The sequence below is a fragment of the Bos indicus genome, chromosome 22 (assembly GCF_029378745.1).
Source record: "Bos indicus isolate NIAB-ARS_2022 breed Sahiwal x Tharparkar chromosome 22, NIAB-ARS_B.indTharparkar_mat_pri_1.0, whole genome shotgun sequence".
NCBI classification, from domain to species: domain Eukaryota; kingdom Metazoa; phylum Chordata; class Mammalia; order Artiodactyla; family Bovidae; genus Bos; species Bos indicus.
In genome coordinates, this window is record NC_091781.1 from 59740208 (window position 1) to 59766780 (window position 26573).

General features: G+C 58.8%; 1 protein-coding gene across 5 annotated transcripts in view; it reads left to right on the forward strand.

Annotated features, from left to right (window-relative positions):
• MGLL (monoglyceride lipase) overlaps window positions 1-26573 on the forward strand; it is a 184874-nt gene that overhangs the window by 142546 nt on the left and 15755 nt on the right. For all 5 annotated transcript variants that reach the window (XM_070777034.1, XM_070777032.1, XM_070777033.1 and 2 more), the window contains exons 4-5: window positions 22350-22486; window positions 23532-23642. In XM_070777034.1, coding sequence (XP_070633135.1) covers window positions 22350-22486; window positions 23532-23642 — 248 coding nt within the window. The remainder of the gene's footprint in view (window positions 1-22349; window positions 22487-23531; window positions 23643-26573) is intronic.

The window sequence follows — 26573 nt, forward strand, 5'->3', positions numbered from 1 at the left end:
ATCCACTGGGAGAGGCTTGACTCCTACAGTGGCACCAGGCTCTGCCTAGGGACCGACAGTGTCGGAGTCAGTCCTGGGAGTAGAAACACGATCCTCCCACCCCTGAGTCCTCAGACGGCATCGCTGCATTTCTATCCCTGAGCGCCACGGGGCAGGGGGCCGGGGTGGGGTGTCAGTGGCGGCGTGAGCCCAGCCGGGGCAACCTCTGTGCGACGCCCTTGGACGGAGGCAGAGGGGCCCGGCTCAGGGCCTGGCCCGTGTTTCTGGCAGTGTGGCTGGGACGAGTCAGTTCACCTGGCGGAACCTCAGTCTTCCCATCTGACAATGGGCCTGTCTGAACGATGGCCCAAGACATCCCCTAGAAGCCGTCCATCATCACGCCAGCGCAGACTCTGTGCAGTAAGTGGGTGGCTCCTCCCCTCCCCTCCACTCCCCTCTGCTCTGCTCTGCGTGGAGGCTGTGACGGCCCCCGCCCCACCGTGCTTCCCTCCTTCAGCCCAGAAAGCCAGCTGGGCAGGGCCGGTGCAGGGACCGTCAGTGTGGGGGCGAGGGGGCCGGCTCTCCCTCCCTCCCTGAGTTCCCGGAGTCCTGGAGAGGGGCCGGATCATTCTGCCACCATAATAGTAATTATTTCTTTTCCTGGCTATTGTGCAGATGTCACCAGATTGGAAAAATCGCTTAGAGGGTTTATTCGGTGGAAACTGTGTCTTTTACCAAAAAAAAAAAAAAACAAGAGGAGAGGAATCATGTGTGCCGCTTCATCTCGAGGTCAAGGGAATCCAGGGTCCCTGAGAGAGGCGCTGAGGGCCAGGCTGCTCAGGGGCTGGCCAGGCCCCCTCCTCCTGCACGGGCTCGAAGCGTTGGGTGAAGCGTTTGGCACCGTTCCTGTGAACTGAAGTCTGCCGGCAGGAGCGGCCTGTGCTGAGATTTCTAAGTGGCCCAGGTGGACACAGACGTCCCTCTCGAGCTCGAGACTTGAAGGGGGTCGGCTGACCCTCACTGGACATGCGGTGTGCGGGGTGCGACGCTGAGGCTCTGTCTCACGTCTGTGTGGGGACAGGTTGGACACGCGGTGTGCGGGGCGCGACGCCGAGGCTCTGTCTCACGTCTGTGTGGGGACGGGTTTGGACGCTGTCCAGACGTGGGCTAGTCTCAGTGGCAGGATGGGAGCATCGCGACCCCTGACCCCAGGCATTTCCCCTGCAGCTGGTGCGTCTGCCCCCTTCCAAGAGTGACATTTCCCCTTTAGCAGTGACTTGTCATCGTTATGGTAAAACCGCTGGCTTCCCCATCAAATGCATCCGACTTTAAGGCCCCCTTTAAAGAGTGAGCGAGAAGAGAAACTCGTAAGTGCTGTCTCCTCTCTCCTTGCTCCAGCAACAGAACTGCAGAGAGAGGTGGGGGGCTCCGTCCAGCGCCAGGGCTGGGGCTTGGGAGGGCTGGGAGTGAGGGTCAGTGTGTGCAGAGGACCTCGGCCATTGCCTGCTCACGCCTGAGCCTCCCTCCCTCTTCAGTTCATCAATTTGTTCGCTGGTTCATCCCAGCACTGACACTCCGGGTTTACACCCGCTCTGCCCTTCAGACCCTACGTGGAAATGAGTGACTTCAGAGCATGTAACTGGGAGGGAAAGAAAATTGGCTGGGGTGGGCGGTGGGGCCAGGGAGGCTGGCCTCACCGAGGTGGTGGCAGCTAAGCAGAGACCAGGAGGGGAAGGTGCGACCACCAGGGCAGGGGGACCTGCAGGGCGGCAGGAGCCTGGGCGACATGAGATGGGGCTGCGGGAGGTGACACAGGGAACAGGGGCCACCTCGGGCCCAGGGGGCCCCGGGCCTCTTGTCTGCTGTTCAGTCGCTCAGTCGTGTCCAACTCTACAGCCCCACAGACTGCAGCTCTCGAGGCTCCTCTGTCCTCCACTGTCTCCCGGAGCTTGCTCAAACTCACTTCCATCGAGTCGGTGATGCCATCCAACCAGCTCGTCCTCTGTCATCCCCTTCTTCTCCTGCCCTCTATCTTTCTCAGCATCAGGGGCTTTTCCAAGGAGTCAGCTCTTCATATCAACTGACCAAAGTATTGGAGCTTCAGCATCAGTACTGAAGGAGCAGGATGTGGCTAGACCACCGGCGACAGAGGGTGAGATGGTTGGATGGCATCACTGACTCAAGGGACATGATTCTGAGCAAACTCTGGGAGACAGTGAAGGACAGGGAAGCCTGGCGGGCTGCAGTCCATGGGGTGGCAAAGAGTCGACACGACTCAGCGACAGAACAACAGTCTGCCCTGGAATGATGGCTCTATTGTGTCATCAGGAAACCCGCTTGCTTCTGTCCTGCCAGAGACACGTGCATCCAGCTCAGGTGTCCCTCTTGGTCCACAGTGGCAGCTGGAGTTCCAGCCATCACATCACGTTTATATTTCGGACATTAGAAATGCTGCCTGCCTTCCCTCTCTATAGCTTCATCTATTGATTTCCTCTTACATCTTAATGCCTAGAACTTAGTCAGGGGCCTCCCTGGTGGCTCAGCTGGTAAAGAATCCACTTTCTATGCGGGAGACCTGGGTTCAGCCCCTGGGTTGGGAAGATCCCCTGGAGAAGGGCAAGGCTGCCTGGCCTGGAGAATCACATGGACTGTATAGTCCTCGGGGCCACAAAGAGCTGGACGTGACTGAGCCACTTTCCCTTCACAGAACTTAGTCATGTTGCCACACCCATTGCAAAGCTGCGAGAGAGGCTGTGGATAAGAGTGCTTCAGCTGGTTTCACAGCTGATCTGAATAAAATCGGGGTTGAAAAAAGTGAAAGTGTGAGCCACTCAGTCGTGTCCAACTCTTTGTGACCCCGTGGACTGTGGCCCACCAGGCTCTGTCCATGGAGATTCTCCAGGCCAGAATACTGCAGTGGGTGGCCTTTCCCTTCTCCAGGAGTTAGGTCATTACCCAGAAGGGAGAGAGTGGATGCTGGGCAGGCAAATAGCAGTCTGTGCCAGCCCCTCTGTTTCCGGGAAGGGACCGGTTTTCCATTAACAGTAGCGAGAGCCATGAGTCCCTGTGTAAAGAAGTCATCGGGTAAATATTAACTGGCTCGTGGGCAGGGTACGATTCTGTATGAGTGAGGGCAGTACCAGCGATGCAGCTGGGTGACCCTGCCTCCTGCAGAGAGGTCTGGGGTCACAGGAGGCTTGTGGGGGGCCTTGCTCTGGAAATAGTGATACTTGCCCCACAAGTCTGCCAACGCCCAGCTGCACTGAGCCAGCGTCCGCTGGCGGCCGCCCTCCTGACCAGGCGCCCTGTCCCGTGTTCCCGCCTCGTGCGCTCCGTGCCGCCTTCTCGCGTTGGCACCTGCCCTTCACGCGTCCTCTGACCCACGCCTGGGCGTGGTGTGAGCGTGTGGGCAGGGGCTGAGGCGCGGGGCGGGGCCAGGACGGCGCCCTGCGCTGCGCGGGGCTGCACTCGCGTACGTCCACCCCCAGCTTTGCTCAACGGCCATCCCCCTGTCGCAGAGAACAGAGCACGGCTCACATGAGCCCGCTGCTGACTCTGGGTTTTCCCCCACTCCCGGGTCACAATGGCTCGTGGGAAGTGAAACTGTCTGAATTAGGGTTTTACCTTCTGCTTTTCTCGCTGAGGTTAAGCAGTGTTGGGGCAGCCCCCAGGCACGGCTGGGGCTGTGTCGGCAGGGAGAGCGGCTGGGGTCTGACCAGGGTCTGATGGCCCTCGTGTGGTGCAGCCCACCGCCCCTCTCCGGAGGCTGGGGGTGCCAGGGGACGCTTGTGAACACCCAGCAGCCTGTCAGACATCGTTCCTCCTGCACAGGCGCTCCCACAGGCTCCGGCGAGTTTGGGGACAGAAAGCGAGAGTCGTTGGGGATGTTCTGGTTTAAAGGGCATGCAGTATGTGAACACAAGTGCAGGGCCGCACGCGTGAAAGTCTCTGGACAAGCCTGCCCAGAAAACCCCTTCCTTTTCCACAGTCCCTCCCTTTGGTCTCCTCCAAGGCCGAGGAGTACTTGGGGAATGAGGGCAAGACCCCCCTTCCCAGGACGCCCCTCCCCCTCCCTGAATGCCCCTCCTCCTCCCAGGACCCTCTCCCCCTCCCAGGACCCCGTCCCAGGCACCACTCAGGAACCTCCCTCCCCAGGCCTGCAGGGTGAACCCACTGGGGCAAACCCCCTTAGGTGGCAGAGTGCAGCCAGCCAGCTGTGACCAGATGCTGTGGTCTCCTCTTCCGGGCCAGGTTGCGGGGGGTGGCCTGGGGTTTGGGGGTGACGGGGGGAAGCCCGGGTGATGTGTGTGGAGAGCGGAGACCCCAGGGTGGACGCACCGTGTTTCTAGGCAGCCTTCTCTCCCCCCAGCACGAGATTTAAGAAGGCTCGCCTAATGGTTGAGGGCGCTGGAGCAGAAGTTGATTCCCTAAATGGACAGCTTGTCTGCCTTGGTCTGGGCGCCTCCCCTTTTGAGGGGATCCCAGGAGCTGTGCCCGGGCCCCGGGGTCGGAGGTCACTGCTGGGGCTGGGTTCTTGGGGGGAAGTGCAGGATGAGGAAGCGCAGAGAAGTGGGGTGAAGCCGGGGCGTGGGGGAGGGGCAAGTGCGCCTCTCCTTCTACCCCAGCGGCCGGAACGGCCACAAGCAGAGCTCTAGCATGTGGGGCACGGGGCCTGTGGACCCAGGAGGCCGGAGCCAAGTGCACGGCTGGGCAGAGCCCCAGAGGCTGCGAGGTGGTTGTGATGGGAATGCCACCTCTGGGAGGACAGGGCCTGGCCGTGCTGGTCGGTCCAGACTGGTCCAGGCCGGCCCACCCCAGCCTCCACGCCAGGGTCGCCCCATCCTTGAGGACAGGGTGTCGGGGGCCCTGCTGGGCGTGGCGAGACGTGCACATCTGGGGGATGGGCTCCTTGCCGCCCTGACGCCCGTGGCCCCGTGTCGTCGGTGGCTCCAGAGCCACCTCGTTTGCAGAAGGAACATTCCTGCCCCGGACTACACGCTGCCCCTGTTGCTGTTGGCACCTCCAGTAAGGAGGGCAGTGGTCAGAGAGCTGGCAGTGTTTGCCTGGGCTCCTGAGTGGCAGAGTGAGACCCCAGGCCTCGCGGCGTCTGACGCCTGTTCACTGAGCTGCAGGCGCTGAGCCTGGCCGCCAACCTGGTTGGGTTGGTGCAGCCCGAGAATCCAGGGAATGTGGCTGGAAACAGGGATCTATTCCAGCTGGGAGAGCCCTGGGTCCCGGGCCTCCGTGTGGACTCAGGCTTGACCCCCAGGATGTCCCCCGGGGCAGGCAGAGGGTGTGGAAGCGAGTCCACCTTCCCGGGGCTGGGCTTGCCGCTCAGGAGGGGCTCCCTGCCGCTGCACGGCCCTGCTTCTGTTTCGGTTGTCTTTTTTGTCTTTTCTCATCTGTCTGGGTTCCTTTTGCACTTACTTCTGTGAATAGCGAGTCTTCCATTTTTGTACTGATTCTTTTCCTGCTGGTGAGAATCTGATGTTTATTTTATTATGCAAGAGTAGGGAACCTCTTTTTTTTTTTTTTAATACAAGGCCTTTGACTCAGAAAAATCAATCAGGGGTACAAGAACAAGTAGATGGAAGGAGATTTTTTCCTTTTGGATAAAAATAGCAGCTTCAGCGTGCTTGCTTTTTAGATTAAGACAAGAAAGGTAAAAGTGTTTGACAGTCCTGTGTTCTGCAGGCTGTGGCTGTCGGGGGAGGGAGAAGGAAGCCCCAAACAGGTGTGCAAGCCTGCTCTAGTGAAGAGGCGGGAGCAGCCCTGGCGCCCTCCTGGAGGCTTCCAGACGTGGGCACATGCAGGTCCCCTGAAAAGAAGGAGAGAGATCTGTAATTCTAGCTTTGGACAGGCCTCCGAGGCGTATTGTTAAGGGAAACAAACGGAGTCCTGTTTATGGACAGAAAGAGCCCACCACAGACTTATCTGCACGTAGAGATCTGCGTGCGACTGTGGAGAAAGGTCCGGCAAGTCCCCCCGCCCCAGGAACAGGATGAGCAGGGCTGCGGCTTTGTTCCGTCGTCTGCTGCAGTTCAGGCACTCAGTCGTGTCTGACTCTGCGCCCCCGTGGCCCGCAGCACGCCAGGCCTCTCTGTCCTTCACCATCTCCCGGAGTTTGCTCAAACTCACGTCCATCGAGTCGGTGATGCCGTCCAACCATCTTGTCCTCTGTGGTCCCCTTCTCCTCCCGCCTTCAGTCTCTCCCAGCATCAGAGGCTTTTCCAGTGAGTCGGCACCGTCCCTCACGTGCTTCGTAATTCACAGTAAATAACGTGAGGGCTTGTTGACCTGTGTCATCTGTGGCTGTGCCAGGGTGGGACCTGCCGTGGCCCTGGGGTGGGCCGGGACACCCAGACGGCCACCTCAGGAGAACGAGCCTCCAGCCAGGGCCCCGCCGTGTCTGAGGGCAAGTGTAGACTGGGCCCAGGTTCCCCACCCGGCCAGTGTGACGGCGGCCAGTCAGCGCTCGGCTGTCGTGGTGACTCAATGCCTGCTGTTCGTCTAGCTGGTGGCCCCTGAGTCTGGGCAGCAGGCGTCAGGCTGGGGAGCCGTCCACTGGCCTCTGGCCAGCAGGGTTTCTGGAAGCTGCGAGACCTCTGGAGCCTGGGCGCAGACCCGGCCAGGTGTCACCTGGGCTGCGTTTGGTCAAAGTAAGTCGTGAGCCGGGATCCGGTCCCGAGTAGGATCGGGTCCCTCCAGGAGGAGCGAGGGCCGCTTCTGGGGGGTGGGGGTGGGGGTGCAGCCGTTTCCCCGCCAGCCCAGAAGGGACCAGGGCAAGCCCACAGGTGTGTTCCCGAGAGGCAAAGACGGCAGCATGAAATGAAAAGCGCCTCCTGGGGCGGCTTCTGATAATTGCTTTTTCTGTCTCGGTGGCGCTTAGGGGATTGTGCTGATGGCCCTGAGCGGGCCTCGGCCGCCTTGTGGCTCCACTAAGGACCCTTCAGCCCGACTGTCAGTCCCTCCTCACCCCCCACCGGCTCCTCGTCTCCAAGCCCGCGACACCTCGCCCCCCGCTTTCACGCCCGAACGCGCCAGCTCCAATTACAGGCGCTTCTCGGGAGCAGATATGATTGCAGGCTGATTGCAGAGCTGCTGGCTTTATTTCCAGGCTTCATGTGTCTGCACTGATGGGTGAGTGTGAGGTTTCAGAAATGATAAAACAGCCTTAACTCCCCCCTGTCCGGTGTGGCAAAAATGCCAGTTCACTGTAGGCATTTGGAAACATACAGGAGCACCAAAGAAGAGAAATCGCCTTAATGTGATTTCACCCCCAGAGCGTGCCCCATTCTGTGGCGCGTTCTCTCAGCTGTGTGCGTGTGTGTCTCTGTGTGTGGTGGTACGTCTGTGTGGTGCTGTGCGGTGTGTGTGTGGTGTTACATGTATGTGTGGTATTTGAGTATGTGTGGCGTGTGTGGTATTACATGTATGTGTGTTTGTGTGTATATATGATTGTGTTTGCACGTGTGTATATGGTATTGTGTGTGTGATTATATGTGTATGTGTGTGATTGTATGTGTATGTATGGTTGTGTATGTATGTGTGTGGCATTATGTGTGTCTGTGTGTATATGGTTGTGTGTGTATGTATGTGTTATGTGTGTATATATGATTGTGTGTACACGCGTGTGGTTTTATGTGTGTGTCTATGTGTGTGTGGTATTACGTGTGTATCTATGTGTTGTATGTGTATGGTATTGTGTGTGTGTACATATGTGTGTTGTGGTATTGTGTGTGTGTGTATATATGAGTGTGTGTCTGTGTGTACACGTGTGTGGTATTCTGTGTGTGTCTGTGTATATATGAGTATGTGTGTGTACATGTGTGTCGTGTGTACGTGTGTGTGGTAGTGTGTGTGTGTGTATGATTGTATCTGTGTGTACTTGTGTGTGGTGTGTGCGTGTGTCTGTGTATATATGAGTGTGTCTGTGTGGTATTCTGTGTGTGTGTGTGTAAGTGTGTGTCTGTGTGTGAGTGTGTGTGTGGTATTGTGTGCGTGAGTCTGTGTATATGTGAGGGTGTGTGTGGTATTGTGTGCATGTGTCTGTGTGTATGTGAGTGTGTGTCTGTGTCTGTCTCTGTGTGTGTCTGTGTGTGTGAGTGTGTGTGTGGTATTGTGTGCGTGTGTCTGTGTGTATGTGAGTGTGTGTCTGTGTGTATGTGAGTGTGTGTCTGTGTGTATGTAAGTGTGTGTCTGTGTGTGAGTGTGTGTGTGGTATTGTGTGCATGTGAGTGTGTGTCTGTGTCTGTCTCTGTGTGTGTCTGTCTGTGTGAGTGTGTGTGTGTGTGTGGTATTGTGTGCATGTGTCTGTGTGTACGTGAGTGTGTGTCTGTGTGTGTGTGAGTGTGTGTCTGTCTGTGTGTGTGAGTGTGTGTGTGGTATTCTGTGCATGTGTCTGTGTGTATGTGAGGGTGTGTGTGTCTCTGTATATATGACTGTGTGTCTGTCTCTGTGTGTGTGTGGAGATCGCTGAGCCCAGAGTGGGTCGCTGTCCCCGCCGCGCCCCTGGGTCCTGGGCTGGCCCCGCCTCCGGGCCGTGCTCTGGGCCCTTGGTCTTTGCTCCCCTCTGCTTTTCCCCCAAGTTGCTTCTGCAGGTGTGAAGTGAGAGCACGGTGAGGGGAAGCTGATGGGCGCAGACTGGGGGCCATGTCCTGGGCTGCACCAGGGAAGGGGCCGGGCCCAGAGAGGGCGTGCGTCCTGCTCTGGGCCGCCCAGCAGGCCGGGGCCTGGACTCCTAGACGGGGCCCAGCCCAGCTGGCTGCCCCCCTTGTCTCGGAGGCCTTCTCCACAGCAAAGCCCCGAGGGCCCCTCTCGCTCGGGCTGCACTTGAGACCTCCTCTCAGTCCCTGTGGGCCTGCCGGTTGACCTGGGGGAGCCCCTTGTCAGCGACCCCAATCTCTGGCCCCCCACGGTCCCCACTTCCCTGAGGTGCATCTGGAACTCGAGGCTCCAGCCCCCCCCAAGCCCGTCTCCGGGGTGCGGCCTTGCGGGTGAGGCCATCTCAGCATCATCGTGTGCCGACGCGGGTCCCGGGCCCCGGAGGCACAGGGAGAAATCCGGGGGCCTCTTGGGGGGCACACAGGACGAAGGAGGGCTTAGCGCCATGGTGGGGCAGGGAGAGATCCCGATGGAGCCTGTGTGGAGCCCGGAGCCGGGGGAGGACGGAGCGTGGGGGCCTGGGGACGAGGCCTTGGTGTGGCCTCCCGCGGCCCCAGGCCATCGGAGGGAGGCGCCCAGGGGCCCCAGGAGGAGCGGCGGGACCTGCTCGCACCTCGAGGTCACTCGCTCCTGGGGCAGGGCCCCTCAGGTTTGCAGACCCCTCCCAGGAGAAACGAAGAGGCAGGGCAGGGGCAGGCACGTGTTCCCTGCAGGCCCGCAGGCCCGGCGGGTGGTGTGCAGACCCCTGCGCTGGAAGAGGCCCAGGGCTGGAGCCCGCGCCGTCAGGGAGCCTGAGGGCCGCTCAGAGAGGAGTGCAGGGCTGGGGTCCGACTCCCGGGAAGGGTGGGGCGTGGGTGGTCCCAGCAGCTGCACAGATGAAGGGTACCGTCAGGGAAAGGGTGGACCCCTGCTGGGACCCAGGCGTCCCTGGACGGCCCTTCTGTTCCTGGAGTCGCCACCGTGAGGTCGAAACACGAGGCACAGAAGAGGAGCAACCTTTGCGGCCGGCGGGACGACTGCCGCTGGGACCTGCTTCCTCGTTTACTCATCCAGCAGTGCCCGCTGGAGTCGGGGCCATTTTCACCGAGGGGAGAATCAGGACCACGGCCGTGAGGCAGGTCCACATCCAAGCTCACGGCCAGACGCAGCCGGATTCAAACCCAGACCTGGCGCCAACCTTTATGTTCTTCATCCAGAAACTCTGCCAGTCGAGGGTTCACAGAGCCGAGGAGAACACGCGTCAGAACAAGAGCCTGTTTCATCCACCGTCTAACAAGAGTGAAGACGATCCTAAAGACACGGAGTTTAAAAATGGAGTATCTGTGGAAACCAGGTCAGGTCGGGACTCTGCCTGATCTGACCTATGGTCGCCCGTCCCTTGGACCCTCTATGAAATTTTGTGTTTTTAACATTAAACCTTTTCCATAAACCTTTTCCTGAAGTTTCACTCCCCGGGACTGCTGGCCTGGCGGAGCTTGCCTCCAGCGCTGTTGGGAATCGCCTCGCATCCTGTTTCTCTGTGGAGGATGTTTATCTCTTGATCTCATCGCGTCCTGGAATTTCGTCCCAGCCTCTCCCACCCAGCAGCTGCTGCCTGTTTGTGAACCTCAGGCTCTCCCTCTGTGTGTGAGGTTCAGCCTCCATCAAGATCTGGGGGAAAGGTCTGGCCTTTCTGGGTGACTCTGGCTCACCCGGCATCACCCAGAGCCCCGCCCGCTCGTGAGATGGAAAAGGAACGTGACCCCAGAGAGGGCTGGCTGAGCCCAGGAGGACCCGGCCCGTCCAGCCATCCTGCTGCTGATGCGAAAGGCAGACCGTCTCGCTGGATGCCGAAAACCGTAGTTATGACACTTTTTGTCATGCTGTTTCCTCTTATTTATGCAGTGGAGAGGAGGATGTTTTCAAATAAACCCTCTAAATATGAAATCCCGAGAATGCATTATTTCTAAAATGCTACACCATTAACCGCCTCTTAGCTGGTTACATTATAAAGCGTGTTGTTGTAACAGCTCAAAAAAAAAAAAAAAAAAAATCCGAGGCGAGATGTTTCCAGAGCCCATATGCCGAATCCTGGCATCCTTATACCTTTTTTCAAGCTGTTGTCAATTAGGGGAGAGATTAATTTCTGTCTCGATGTCCTCCACGCCATCGAGTCTGCACGTGGATGCTGTGGGAACCCCCTTTCTCCTGCCGTCCAGGGGCGCTCGCGCAGCGGGCGCTGGGGGACGAAAGGGCGTCGCTCCATGTGTCCGTGATGGAAGCCTGGACCATCCGCAGACAAAAGAGGGCAAAGGGGCCTTGTTGAGGGAACTAACTGTTCCAGGCCAGCAAGCTGCGGCCTCGGCCTCTCTGCCGTTTGCACGTTTTCTAGACAGGGTGAGAGACGCAAGCGGAACCTCCCGATCGCACGGTGCTCGCTCCCTGTGCGGCAGGGAGCGGACGCCCGCCAGCGGGGCAGCACCGGGCTCTGTCCGGCCTGTTCCGCTCGCCGTGGTCCCTCTGCCCAGGCCTCCCTCGGTCCTCTGTCCCCGCTGTCTGCTCTGAAATAAGAAGGGCGTTTCTAGCATTTGTGCGGTGTGTCGGCTGTGACAACCGAACTTGGCACCTCTTAGCTTAAGGGTACAATTCTGCTTTTAAATCCTCTTTGGATTTAAAATCCTCCTGTCCTTGCCCTTCAGCATACAAGACTTGTCGCGTGTGGGGTTTCTGCTGTTAGATGTCTCAGGAGCGCAGAAAACAAGCCAGACCTTCTTTTGAAATGAAGGGCTTTGAAAGAAAGTGTTAGTCGCTCGGTCGTGTCTGACTCTTTGCGACCCCCACAGACGGTAGCCCACCAGGCTCCTCTGACCATGGGATTCTCCAGGCAAGAATACTGGCACTGGTGGCCATTTCCTTCTCCAGGGGATCTTTTCCACCCAGGGATTGAACCTGGGTCTCCCGTGTTGGCAGGCAGATTCTTTCCCTGTAAATGCAGGAGACCCAGTTTGATCCCTGGGGAAGCTCCCATGAAAATGGGCTTTGAAACTGTGATGCTGAATTCTGAACAGCACGATCACGCTGCAGCCTGTAGTCAGGAGGGTCTATGGAGAAACTGGCTTCCTCTTTCCCGCAGAGCAATGAGGGGAGACGGGAAGCAGGAGGTGCAGAACGGTCTGGGGGAAACCTGCGGCCCTGGGATGGGAGGTTTTCTGTCACACCTCCTTTGGGTGCGCCTGATGTGGCTTGAGCTTTCACAGAAGACCTCCCAGCAGTCAGGGCTCCCAGCTCGCTCAGCTTCGGCTATCTTACGCACCAATGTTCGGGTCAGGCATGTGTTCCGTGGCTGTCTCCCTACCAAAGGCAGAGAAATGAGTTGCCCTAGAAAAACATTTGATGGCACGTTCTCCAGCCCCAAACAGTAGCTTTCTGTAGGGTTTTTACCTGGAAGCAAAGTACCAAAATGGGAAGAACGTGGGTTTGTGATACCTCCTGAGATAAAGACAGAGCTGTAAACTCCCTGAGCTGATAAGGATGTGATGAAACCCACGTTTCCGTGCTTGGCTGGGGACCATGGAAATTCTCGAGTCGGAGAGCATTGTCAAGTGTATAAATGAGGACTCCCCAAAATAGTCTTATCTTTCAATCGAGAGATCCTGATTTGGCAAGTTTATCCTAACAATTCTGTAAGCATCTGTGAAAAGTTGTTCATCTCAGTGTTATTTAGAATAGCAAAGATTGTCGACGACCTGAGTGCCCTGCCATTGAGAGTAATGTGAGCTCCGACTTGGTCCCCTGATAGGGTGTGATGCAGTGTAAATCACAGTTAGAAATTATATGTCAGTGTGGGGGAAATAATTCATGTATTCCATGTGTTAAGTGAAATATCACTTCCCCTCAAAGCCGCAGAGCCTAGCCAAGACTGGACCCTAGCAGGCAAGCGGGACGTGTTTGTCCAGTCGCAATGGTCAGCTTCTGCCTCCTTCCTGCAGTGGCCCTGAGAGGACGCTTGTCAGCTGCAGGGCTGTCTTTCTCCCCAGCTCTGTCCTAACGCATACGCCCTGGATGGGAGATGAGGTGTTGACTGAGCAAGGAGTTTGGTCACACTCCCCGACTGCCCTGGCCAGGGGACGCTTGTGGCCACTTCCCCCAGGACCTTCTGCCCCTCTGTGAGGCCGCTGGGGGTCCCCGCAAAAGTGTCCTGCCAGCAGAGAACACAGTCGTTGCCGAACGGGTGGCGTTGTCTTGTCTGGGATGACTCGGGCTGGCCAAGAGGAGCCAGGAGGCCATGCCAGCTGAGATAGCGGCACAGACAGGACAGGGGCCCCCGGGGCCTCAGGAGGGGACGCGTGGTCGTGTGGGTCATCAAAGACATCAGTGGTGACAGTGAAGGCGTCCCTCAGAACTTGAGCCCTTTTCTTCCGAGGATGTATGTGTCCTGGAGGGCGTCGCAGGGCAGCCGATCCGTTTCCCTTCGGCCACCACGGCAGTGAGACCAGACCTGCAGTGTTTACTTCTGCTTGGCCAGGGCAGGGCTGGTTTGTTGCTTTTTTATTTAAAACATTCTTTTAAGTAATTAGAAGTCATTTGTTTGGCGGTGCCAAGTCTTGGGTGCAGCACGCAGGACCTGGTCGTTTCCCGACCAGGGATTGAACCCAGGCCTCCCGCGCTGGGAACACGGGCTCCCAGCCACTGGGCCACCAGGGAAGCTCCTGTTGCTTTAAAAAATATATTTTTGTCATCTCCACAACTAATATTTGCTGTCCACTTTGTGCATAACCCAGACCTGCGCACTTGACGTGCGTGGTCTTGCTTCATCTTGCCCAGAGTCCAAGGAGGGCACGCCTGCTGTGCGGGGGCCCTGGGGAGTCGAAACGCTGCAGGAGGCCGCAGCCTGTGGGGGCCGGGTTCGGTCCAGGACGCCCTATCCTGAGCTGTCCCTGGGCCCACGCCCGCCTCCACTGACACCTCCCTGGCTTTTCCCAGGTAATCCGCTGTGACCACAGGCAGCTTCTGTAACCGGAGCATGGACGCAGGGCTGTGCTGTTTAAGTCAGATTTTAAATTCAGGCCAGCGGGTCCAGGAGTTTTTTCATTCCACACGGCGTCGCCCCAGAACTTGTTTTCAACACTGCCTGTGGAGCTTTGAGTACTAGGGCGGGTTTTTGCGTAATTTTCACCTTGGGGCGTTTATATCCTTGACGCACGGCTGTGGCCACCACCCGCTCTGTGGTCATCCTGCCCCCACGGCATCAGGGGGCTCAGCTCCCTTGGCAGGGTTCCCGCCACCACCACCTGCCTGGCCCCCGCGGGACTGAGCTCGGTCCTCTGCTGGGAACTGAGCCGCACGGCCCCAGAGGGCCCATCTCTGACCCTTCACGGAGGGCCCACGGTCAGGGCCAGCTGGACGCCCGCCTCCAGCAGATGGCTTCTGCCCAAGGCCTCCCCTGCCTGGGGCGTTGCTCTGACCGCACGGGTCCGGGGGACACCGAGGCCGGAGTCCAGCCTCTGCCCCCGCCCCCTTCCTGGCATCGTAGCTGAGTTTGAACTTGCAGGAGCGTTGGTTCAGCACCCACCGATGGGGGGCATCCCCCTGCCCTGGGCCCTGCCTCGGCCTCAGTGTGCAGAGCTGGCCCCGGTCCAGGGCAGAGGAGCCATTCCTTTTGTGCGCTCGCTCTGCGGTCATTTCCATTGACTCCCTGTGGTAGAGAAATGCTGACTACCTTCTGCCTTTTCTGAAGGGGGTCCTGACTGGAGCTGGCGTTAGTTGCTGACGTCTCCAAAGCTTTGAGAGACCCCACTTCCGAAACATTAACTGCCCAGCGTCTCCCATCTTAGAGAGAGGAATCTGGGCTTTTCTTTCTTGTAAAGTGACTCAGCTGCCCCAGGCTCAGTTGCAGCTCTTGGGTTCCAGGTCCCTGACCAGGGATGGGACATGAGCCCCCTGCATTGGGAGTGCGGAGTCTTAGCCACCGGACCCCCAGGGAAGTCCTTGTTCTCGTTTCTAAAGCAGTTCACTTCAGCATGGCTGACCTCCTTTGCTTTTTATTTAATGCTTATTTACTTTTGGCTGTGCTGGGTCCTCACTGCAGTGGCCTCTCGTTGCAGAATATCTGTAGCACACGGGCTTAGTAGTTACGGCTCTGGAGCACAGGCGTAGGAGTTGTGGTGCGTGGGCTTAGCTGGGCTTCCCTGGTAGCCCAGATGGTAAAGAATCTGCCTGCAATGCAGGAGATCTGGGTTCAACCCGTGAGTCAGGAAGACCCCCTGGAGGAGGGCATGGCTACCCACTGTAATGTTCGTACCTGGAGAATCCCATGGGCAGAGGAGCCTGGCGGGCTACAGTCCATGGGGCCACAAAGAATCGGACATGACTGAGTAAACGTGCAGGCACCAAGGAAGCCCCCTCTTTTGCTTTTTAAAAGCACGCATTTGTTACTGTTTCAGTAGAGGTTAGACTTGGGATTGAAGGCGGGAGGAGAAGGGGACGACAGAGGATGAGATGGTTGGATGGCATCACCAATTCAATGGACATGAGTTTGAGTGAGCTCCGGGAGTTGGTGATGGACAGGGAGGCCTGGCGTGACAGGTTCTGCATTTTTCCGTGGATTCCAGAAGCTCCACACAGCTGTCAGGTACCACGTGGGAGCTTCGGTCCTCTTGTGGGAACCCAACAGACCAGCTTACTGTTTTGAAGGAAAAATGGTCTGTTCGAAGTTAAACTTAATTTCAGTTAGAAAATAAACCATGGTTATGCAGAGGATGCTGGTGAGGAGAAATACAGATTAAAGATGCAGAAGGATCTCTGAGGGGAAGATCGTGAACACCGAGACAGCTTGGGGGTTTTCTCGCGGAGACTGTGTGTGGAGAAGAGGCGGCCAGTGTGTGTGGAGGCCCACCGTGTGCCGGGCGTGCTGTGCTGGTACACATGTCCACACCAGCCTCGAGAGGCGGCGACTGACGTCCCCAGTGTTACAGACGCACTAGTGGCCAGTGCCGAGCGAGCACCTGAAAATCTGTGTTTCATTTCCTTGCTTGCTTCTTTTTTAATGCAAACACTTTTTGATTTTAGCTGCCCGGGGTCATAGTTGCCACACGCAGGATCCGAGGTGCAGCATGCGATCTAGTGCCCTGACCGGGGATTGAACCCAGGCCCCCTGCACTGGCTAAACTCGGACACCTTACTTGCCCTTTTCAGTTTGTATTTAATTTCTAGGGCTCGTTCATGTCGCTGCATGTTGCTATTCAATCATTCAGTCGTGTCTGACTCTTTGTGACCCATGGACTGCAGCACACCAGGCCTCCCTGTCCATCACCAACTCCCGGAGCTCACTCAAACTCATGTCCATCGAGTCAGTGATGCCATCCAACCATCTCATCCTCTGTCGTCCCCTTCTCCTCCCGCCTTCAATCTTCCCCAGCATCAGGGTCTTTTCCAATGAGTCGGCTCTTTGCAACAGGTGGCCAAAGTTTTGGAGTTTCAGCTTCAGCATCAGTCCTTCCAATGAATATTCAGGACTGATTTCCTTTAGGATGGACTGGTTCGATCTCGGGGGACTCTTAAGAGTCTTCTCCAGCAGTACAATTCAAAAGCATACATTCCTCGGCACTCAGCTTTCTTTAGGGTCCAACTCTCAGATCCATACATGACCACGGGAAAAACCATAGCCTTGACTAGACAGACCTTTGTCGGGAAAGTGACGTCTCTGCTTTTTAATATGCTGTCCAGGTTGGTCGTAGCTTTTCTTCCAAGGGGCGAGCGTCTCTTGATTTCGTGGCTGCAGTCCGCCAGCAGCACGCAGTTGCTACCTGAGGCTTTCGGTCTTCATCGTCCCCCTGCTGTGGAATGGCCCTTGCTGCAGGGTGCCTGCTCCCCAGCAGTGACTGGGCTTCAGGGAACGGTGTTGCCCCGTCTCCTGCCACCGCCCAGGACCTTCTCCTGGGTGTGTGGCCTCCTGGGGATGGAACCGCTGGCTGCAAAGGATGGAATTTCAAACCTGTGAGATGCAGGCTGTCTTCCAAAGTGGCGGTCCAGCGTCCCCCGGGTGATGTAGACAGGCTGGTGACTCCCTTTAGATTCAGACCCGGGGTTCAGACAGGCGCCCTCCTTGCCCCTCACTGGGCTGGGTTGCGCTGGCGCTCTGCCGAGTGGCTGCCTTCCTCTCTGGGTCCGTGTGGCCGTGACCCCTACGCGAGGCTCCTCCCGTCCAGTCCTGTGGTTCTCAAGGCCAGAGGGGCCACAGTGACCATCTGCCTCGCTGCTGAGCCATATGTCCTGGAAGAGGCCCATGCCTGCCTCCTGCTGGCCTCCTGTGGGCCGGCCAGGAACGCGGGCCTGCAGCCCTGCTGGGCTGGACGAGAGTCCGTCCCCTTCCTGGTCAGACGTTCCGAGGGCCTGGGTCCACGCAGGACATTCCATCTGCGTGGAGCGTCTGGAGGAGCAGAGGTGAGCAGTGGGGAGAGAATTCAGCTTGTGCAGACCCTCCAGTGTGGCGTGTGTTCATCCGTCAGGGTCCTGCTGCGGACCCTGGCCAGAGATATGTGTGGTGCGCCCCCGTGAGGGAGAATGGTGAAGCTGGGAGCCCGTGCGCTGACGTCCAGTGGAGTCAGCGCGTCCCTTGGGCTCGCCCTGCTGGCCTGTGTTCAGTGGCCTGTGTTTTCAACTGCAGGCGCGTCTTGCCCTGATGGTAACAGTAGGGACGTCCGAGGTCGATTTGGGGGAGCAGAGAGGACCCAGAGGCACCGTGCTGGGCCCCGCCACGCAGCAGGAGGCCTCTGGGGCTGCGCATCCCGGGGTCAGCCCTGCCCGAGGACGGCAGAAGCTGAGATTTGGGGTCTGAACCCAGCGCTCAAGTCCGTGGCCGCCCTCTAACTCATCGGGGGGCGAGCTCCCGCCAGTCTGTCTGTGGGTCAGTTTGCTCAGCCAGAAAATGGGGGAGAATTCACAGGTGAACTGCAGAGTGGTGAGGATCACGTGAAATGAATCCTGGGAACAGGGCTGTGCGGATTACAGCCCGCTGCGTCCACACCGGGTCTTGTCATGACTGGTTTTTTATGCTTCGTCTCTCTCCTTACTCAAGGTGCGTTTCACCAGCTCTTCCGTCTGTAAGAGAAGGAGTCCTGGGTAGAACCGGTTCCCTGAGAAGAGGGGAGTCGGATTCTCGTTTCCTCCGGTCCCAGGGTTAGCGGGACCCCCACCTTTCTGGGCGGGTCCTCAGTCTTCAGCACGTGGTGCCACCAGATCACGTGGAGGGAGAAATGTTTTGTATGAGACAGAGACGGGATCGCTGAAACATTCCGCAAAGGCTTACATGCTTATCGGGCACGGAATTCGCTGCTAGTGCGTTTTACGGGACGTGGGCTGGGTTTTGATCAGGTGTGGAATCAGGTTTTGTGGAGTCAAAATCTGATCAGGTTTTGATCAGGAGACGCATAGAGATGACCGCCAGGAGGCAGAGTTTATTGTACTCAAAGATCCCCAGAACCAGGAGCAGGACCACTTGGGGCTGCTGCAGGACCACTCTCGGGACCACTCAGGGAGGCACGGGCTGGGCCGCAGGTAGAGGGAGGCGGTGGGGAGTGGATGGGAGGCTTTGCTGCAGTTGCTTTGAGAAGGAACGGTGGGGTGGGATGAGCCCGGTGAGGATGGGCTGCTTTGGGTACCGTCAATGGGCTGAGGGGTCTGGGGGCCTGGGTGACGGGACAGTGAGTGGCCCGGGGAGGTGGGCTCTGGACTGGTTGGTTTGCGTGTGACAGGCCAGCTCACGAGTCGGTTCTTTCCTGTGTCTGGAGATTCACTAACCTTGGGAGCAGCAGTCCTTCTAGGGTCAGCTTCAACCAGATGGTAAAGTGTCAAAATACAGAGGATTTAACAGAAACAGAGCACAGCAGCATCAGGGTAAACAGAGCACAACAGGCTGGACCAAGGCCTGCAGTGAGGCTGTCTTAGAGCGTATGAGGGCGAGAACGCTCATCGCAAACAGCCCTGCCGCTCTGTCCGTGTGCTGGGAATGGAAACGCCTTGTCAGATGAACTGGCCATAGTGATGGGTGGCCGTCGTGGAAACAGAGGCTGCAGTCCATTTCAGCAGGCGTAAAGCTGGCTCCCGCCCCCGGCCAGGCCGTCACCAGGAGCCGGAGGAGCCTGCAGACCAGTGAACGGAGATCCTGGGTCTGAGGACGGCCTGGCTCGCGGGCGCGTGCGTGCCCAGCCTCCTGCCGAGGTCCCAGGCGGACTGTGCCATTGGCTCCCAGCGCAGCCCCCCAGCAGAGCCGTGTCCCCCCCAGCTCGCGGAGTCCTCGGTCCATGGGGAAGGGGCGGTGCTGGGGGCGGGGGGGCCCTAATCAGCGCACCTGAGACAGAGACCTGAGGTGTGTGGGGTGCACGGGGAAACTCACGGCTGTGTGGCAGGGACTGCACGTGGGTCTCGGGGCTCCCTCCCGGCCTGAGAACTGGCGGGGTGGGCGCAGGCCACCATGCTTCACCGCGGGGCTGGCCTGTGCGTAGGCCCACCAGCAGGCCAGTGCAGAAAGCCAGAGACAGGCCAGGCTCGCGTGGAAAAGGAGGCTCCCGTGAGTGACATCACCACTCAGCGCAGGGGTGCAGGGCACCTCGTGAGCTGCTGAGACAGTCAAGCCACGCCTGCTGCTCGGAACTTGGTCCAGGCGGTTGGACGGCACTGGGAATGTACTACATGCCCCAAGTCAGCTCAGTCTATGGGGGTCGCTGGTTGGTGGTGTGAGCGACACCTCGGTTTTAAGAAGGAAAGAACCCCCAGGCAAGGGAGCCGTGTCTCACACCATGAACCCCGACAAGCTGCGCTGGATCAGGATGTGTGCGTGGAGACTGAAGCCGCGCCCGGGGACGCCGGCGGTCAGTCGCCCTGCTCTGTGAATGTGCCTGCCGGCCCTGAGCAACACACTCACAGAGGGCTGCTGCGAATCTTATGCTGTGCGTGTGTCACCCCCACCAAGAAATGGAACCAGAAAAGAACTCAGAAAAAAATGCTGAGTTCCTTGACACCCCTGCAGTAGAGAAGGCCATTATAACTGAGAATCAAAATTCAGAAGCCACAAAAGGAAAAGATCGACAATTTTCTCAAAAATCTTCCATAGCTAAACACGACGTTAAGTTGAAGGACAGATGACCAGCTCGTGTACACAGAGCTCTTAGATGTCAAAAAATGAAAAACCTTGATAGAAAAAAAACAAACAGCAAAGACAGGAATTCTCAGTTTACCAGGAAAGAAATACAAGTCCCTCTTAAAACGTGAGAAGACGTTTGACTGGCACGTTCTCCTGTCTTTCGGGTGCGAATCCACAGAGTGACGTGCTTTGTTGGGAGGCCAGTAGATTCAACCCAGCACGCCCCCCGTGGACGACGTCAACCCGCCGAAACGGCATCTGTGGGCACCTTTCAGCCAAGCAGACCTGCTCCTGGCCGTGCACCCCAGAGGCGCGCGTTCATGGAGCTGGAAGAGTCATCCCCAGAGATGAGGTGCAGGCAGTGGTGTGGTGAACAGGGGTCGAATGTCACACACACAGTTTTGGCGAGAGGTGGCTGGAATGACCATGGTTCACCCACACGAGGAGCCCTATGACAGGAAGAGTGTGCCATCTGAAGTAATCTCCAGACTGTGTTAAAATGGAAAAAAACTGGCGTAGAATAGGGTGGATCTGTGCATGCTACCTTTTATGTAAAAGGAAAAAAAGGGGAAATATGGATAGATTGATATATTCTTATTTTTGCAAAAAGAAATGCTTTTGACAGAAGACAAAGAAAATAATAAAATGTTTAGCCGTGGGGAACAAGAGGAAACAGGAGTAGAAATGAGACCTTGCTGAGTGGATCTTTTTTCATTTTTCTAACTGTTGTACCAGGCAAATGTTTACATAATCAGAGAAGAGAATTAAACTGGAAGATGAAATAGAAAAATTTATAGTTGTCAACAACAAGTTTATTTTGAAATTAATCTAATCGGGTATCGATAAGTAACATAGGCAGACAGAGAAAATAATTGTGTTTACAATTCTTTGGACTTTAAACATAATACTCTGTCCATATCGATACTGAACTACATTCTCAGGTCTGGGGAGTGGGCTAGGGATTATCGTGTAGCGGGTACGTTGGGCGGCTTGGATAGCAAAGTACCACAGACTGAGTGATGTCAAGGGCAGGAATTTACGACCTGAACGTTCTGGAGGCTGGAAATCCAAGACGAAGCTCTTGACCGGGCTGGCTCCTCCCAGGGTCTCTGCCCGGCGTGCAGACGGCTGTCTCCTCCCCGCGTCCCCACTCGTGGTGGGACAGTCCAGCCTGTCCCCCCGCACGTCCATGTCTTACTCTCTTCTTACGAGGACACCAGGCCGAGGGCGTTCTGTCAGTCGCTCAGCCATGCCCGACTCTGCGACCCCACGGACCACAGCCCACCAGGCTCCTCGGTCCATGGGATTTTCCAGGCAAGGATACTGGAGTGGGCTGCCGTGGGTGGGGGGCAACTTAATCACCTCTTGAAAGACCGTGTCTGCAAACCCAGCTGCCTCCTGCGCGGTGGGTGTGGGGTGTCAGCGTGTGAGTGGGGGGCGGGGGTCCAGCCCACAGCAGGCCCACACGGCCTCAATCTGGGGGTGATGGAGAGGTTCTGCGGGGACGTGGTGATGGTCGCACGGCAGTGGGAGTGTGTGTGGAAATGTGTGATGATGACGGGGACGATGGCACGCTTTACCTCCGTTAGAAGTAAAAACGAGCTTAAGAGGCTCGGCCTGCCGCCGAGAAGGTGACAGGAGGGGTCTCCGGACTGCACGGTCAGAGGTGTCAGAGGCGGGTGGGCTGGGCAGCGGTGCGCGGGCACACGTGGCAGACGGCAGCAGAGAACAAGCTGTGGTCTGGCCTCACGGAGGGTTTCCGAGTCGGAATCTTGGCGGCCTGGCTTCCAGCCACTGCGAGCCCCGCTTTCCGTCCGTGGGGTAGGGGGCTCGGTCACAGCCCCTCCGGGCAGAGGCGGCCGAGGGGCTTCAGGCCGGCGTGCTCGATGTGCATCCCTGTGCTGAGGAGTGCCTTCTCTTCTGCACTTTGCAAATGCTCACATCACACGGTTTCCATGGCAACCGGCATCCCTCAGGGAGGGGAGCGTGGAGGGGCCCTCAGAAAGGACTCGGGGAAAGGACCAGCTTGGATCCAGGAGGAGGGAAACGCCCAGGAGGGAGGCAGCACGGCCTAGTCCCGCTGCTGCCTTGCGGAGACCGTTTCTGGCGCCCCTAGGCTGGTGCACATCTGTCCCCTCCTTGTCCCCGAAGGTGGGAGGGAGGGGACGGGATGCGGCCTTCATCTGGTGACATGCTGGCGCTCGGACGCACGCCCTGAGGTTCGAGGAGCTGGGGCGCCCGGGAGCCCGGGGGGACTCGGACTCCATGTGCCCGTCCTGCTGCCCTCGGGGGAAGTGGCCACCGGGAAGGCCTCCTGGCTGCATGGACAGGCTCTGCAGCATTTACCTCCCGGCTCGTCACCTCCTGCCTGTGTGATCCTGGGCACGTTCCTTAACCTCTCTGTGCTTCCATTTCATAATCTGTAAGATGGGTTTGAGGGCGGTGGAGACGTTCCACACGAGAGAGCGCGCTTGGGAGGGTTGCGGGGGTCCTCCCTGGAGAGTGGTGGTCGTTCGGTGAGGAGACCGCCGGGCTTGGTGGGGGCGCCAGCCTCTGCTGACCAGTTCTGTGCCTGTTTCCCTTCCAGTCGGCCACGGGCAGAGCGAGGGCGAGAGGATGGTGGTGTCCGACTTCCACGTCTTCATCCGGGATGTGCTCCAGCACGTGGACGCCGTGCAGAAGGACTACCCGGGGCTGCCTGTCTTCCTCCTCGGCCACTCCATGGTGCGTAGGCCGCAGAGGGCCCGGGCCAGCGCCCCCGGCGTCCGCCCGGCTGCAGATGGGGGGTCGTCCTCTGCACACGCTGCACGTGGGCTCCCGGGGGTGTTTGCTCAGGAAACAGGGTGGGGTCGGCGTCTGGAGGCGGCCCCAGAGGAGGGCTTCTCCACCCACTCCTCCCCTTCAGGGAGGGGGTCACTCTGCTCCCACTTTTTGGGGTGGGGCCCCTCAGTTCGTGCTTCCTGCTGGTTTCAGAGTCACGCGGTTCCCACTAGGACAGGGGTCCCCAGAAAGCAGTCCTTAAAGGCCATTCCTAATCCCTTCTGCCTTTTAAATACACAAACTCCTCTCAGAATCTTTAAATCATCTGTGAACTTTAAATCATCTGTGGTCTTTAAATCGAGCTGTGATCTTTAAATCGAGTCTCCTCAAACCAGCAGCACGCAGGCCAGGCCTGCCTGCAGGCGCCTAGCCACGTGGGCCGGCAGAGGACTGTGAGCTGCTGTTCTGCACCCTGGGGACCTTCCCTCCCCACCTGCCCGCCCGGCCCTGTCCCTGCCAGTCTCTTCCCGGCCTGGCGCTCGTGAGCGTCTGGATTTCAGCCCCTGGTTCAGATCCGCTCCAGTCAATAGCCGAGGTGGCCGCCCGCCTTCAGCACCCGCTGTGTCCACTCAGTGTTTTTCTTGGAACCTGGATTCCTGGGCCCTTTAACTGAACCAGGAAAAAAAAAGTGTAGCAATCTCTTATTATCCTCTGATTTTTTTTTTAATCTCATATCAAGCCTGATGGACTGGATGAGTTGGGGGTCTGACAGCTTTTGGCTTGAAATGAAATAGAAATGTGTCTCTGTGGCACTTAGAGCCCTCAAGCGGGGACCTTCTTTACATCCCCTGAAACGTTTGCTCTTGGAAAGCCCTGGGGAAACGTGTAACAGGGTGGTCGTGGGCCCAGCTCACCTGGCGCTCGAGGGCGCCTGTTCCAAGGCAGCAGCTCTGGGCCTGGGGGACCCACTCCGGCGCCCCCGCCCAGCACGTGCCCCCTCTTCCCGCAGGGCGGCGCGATCTGCATCCTCACGGCCGCGGAGAGGCCGGGCCACTTCTCGGGCATGGTTCTCATTTCCCCGCTGGTCGTCGCCAATCCAGAGTCGGCGACACTTTTCAAGGTAAGCAGGCCTCCTGCTCCGTGAGCCCCGGCAAGCCTCCCTGACCCTGGGCCCGCGCTCATGCTCGCGTCCGGGGCGGAGGGGCTTCTCCTGCTGTCGTGACGAGGTCTGGACGCAGTGAGCATTGTTGTGGCTGGAACTCGGTCATTTCTCAAGTCAGGTGTGGTTTCTTCCCCCAAACAAACAAATCGGCTTCCCGTCTGGGTGTTTCTCGGTGGACGTTCAGAGGAGGAAAGGCCTCGCCGCTGCCCACGGCTGCGCACGGCTCTGACCCACGTGGCTCCTCGGGGGTGTTTTTCTGGCCGTGACGGTCCTCATGGAGCTCCCAGAGGGTTGTGGCCTGGGCTGGGCTTTCCCCCCTGAGGAAGCGGCGGAGACCACGGCCTGGGAGCAGCCAGATCGTGGATGTGGGATGCTGACCCGATCTGGGCCCAGGTTTCAGAGACTTGAGACCCGGGGAGGATGAGAGACGCGGGGCCCACGCTCTGGTCAGTCTATGCCTGACGCAGGCCGGGCGGGCAGCTGCTACCCCCCAGCCAGTGCTCAGGACTCTCAGAGGAGCAGGAGGGGGCAGTGAGGTGGGGGCCACCCTGCAGGACACGGCGCACCACCCCCTGCCCCGCGGTCAGTGACAGGGCAGAGGGGCACTGCCCCGATGTCCTGGTGGGCCCCTGAGGACCCAGCGCCACAGCTGTGACCCCGACCCTGGGCGTGGGCGTCCAGCGGAGACAGGGTGTCAGCAACTTGAAGCCGGGCTGGACCGAGCTTCAGGAGAAACCAGGGTCTCTCTGAGCACTGAAGCAGAGAGCACCCCTCTACTCAGTTCTCCGAACGGGCCCGCCAGCCAGCTCCTCCGAGTTTTATCCTGTCTGGAAATCAACTCCAGTGGATTTCAGTGCCTGGTGGAGGCAGGACCGCCTGGAAGGATGGGTTCATTCAGACTCCCAGGCAAGGCTCCGGGGGGCTTGGTCTCCTGGCCCCCTCCCCTCCTGGTCATGATCACGTAGTCTGCGGCCGGACCACCTGAGGGTCCTGGTCAGAGAAGAGAGTGAGCTGGACCGGGGTCCTGGGTGGAGCCCCCACGGCGCTCCGCGGGCTCCGTTCGTGATGTGTTTGCACAGCGTGTGCTGGGCTCACGTGTGAATCGTGCCCTCAGCTCCCGCCCTCAACTCACCCCAGGGGCGGGGAGGTCGCTGGCTGCGGTTACGCTCGGGACCCCGGGGCTTGGAAAGGACCCTCGGCTCCCCGGGTCCACCCCCCGCTCCCCAGGGCTGTCCACTCCCCATCAAGGGCATCTCCCCAGAGGGGACGTGCCCCCCACCCCAAAAGAGCCCAGGACCCTGGGGGGTTTCAGATGAAGGGCACAAGGGCAGGGGATGGGGGGCAGCCAGGCCCCGATGGGGAGCCCACCCGGTGCCCCCTCCAGTCTTGGGCAGTCTGGGGGCTCCTGGGCAAGGCCTCTGTTGGGACCTCGCCCAGCCGGTGCTAATAGATGTCCTTGTGGGCAAGGGAATGTGGGTCCTGGTTGTTAACCAGGATTCACGAGAGTCCTTGCGGACCCCAGCCCTGGAGGGCATCCCCTCCCCTCTGTGAAGCCCGTTGCTGCCCCGGGGTTGTGGGGGTCAGGCAGTCCTGACCCACGAGGCCCAGGGATGCCCCCGCCCCTCCGTGAAGCCTGTGAGTGCCCCGGGGAGGGAAGGTCGGGCAGTCCTGACCCGCAGAGTCTGCATCACGTCTGCCGTGCGGGAGCCCGGGGTCACTCTCTGGCCTCACCTCACCTGAGCAGCTTTGGAAGGAAATCTCAGGCTCGTGGGGCTCTAGGCGATGCCAGTGGACACAGGAGCGGTCCTGCAGCAGCTGGGGGCGAGGCAGAGGGCGCAAGCCCAGCTCCCCCTGTCGGCCGCGGCCGGGCGGCGGGCGTGTGCGTCTCCGAGGGTCGTGCGTCAGGTGGGAGCGTGTCGTCTGTTCTTCCTGTGCTGTGCTTCCGGCAGCCTGCCGCTGTGCGTGCGGCTTGCTGTGGGTCAGGTGAGGCCTCCCCGCCCTGCCTTTGGGTTTCCAGTGGTTCAGTCTTCAGGACCCCAGAGACAGGTTCCTAGAGACTCCCCTTCTGGCCGAGGTAGACCATGAGGTAGGGGGCTTCCCTGGGCCCCGAGGCTGTAGGGTGAGGTAGGGGCTTCCCTGGGCCCCAGGGCTGTAGGGTGAGGTAGGGGCTTCCCTGGGCCCCGAGGCTGTAGGTTGCGGCACGCAGAGCTGTGTTCGGGTCTGTGACTCCCATCCCAGAGCGCGGCTCCAGGACAGGTTCACGGCTGCCGGTCCCCCACGGGTTTCCGCAGTGGCTCAAACGGTAAAGGACCCGCCTGCAATGCAGGAGATGCGGCTTCAATCCCTGGGTCGGGAAGTTCCCCTGGACAAGGGCACAGCTGCCTGCTCCGGTATTCTTGCCTGGGAAATCCCCTGGACAGAGGAGCCTGGCGGGCCACAGTCCATGGGGTCGCAGAGTCAGACGCAGCGTAGCGACTGACTTTTTGCTCTGTTTCATTGTCCCGATGGAGACATTTCACAAAGTAGCACGAAGCATCGGGGCCTCGGGGCGCAGACGGGCACATGGAGGGTGGCAGCCCCCCGCCCTCCATGTGAGAGTGCCAGCCCCTGCCCCCAGCCCCAGCACAGCTGGTTCTCGCCCCACTTCCAGCCGGCTAGGATATGTGCAGCCTGGGGACGAGATGGGGAGAACACTGTCTGCACTCAGATCCTGGTGGAAGCAGGAGTTTATAGACACAGCAAGCCTGGATCCCAGGACAAGTGTCAGGGTCAGTGGGACGCTTCCTGGAGATGCCGCAGAGCAGCTGCCAGGGGACATGGGGACCCCCCACGCCCGAATTGGTGCCGTACCCCGACCTCCCCGGGACGGCACGCGGGCGGGGCTGCAGG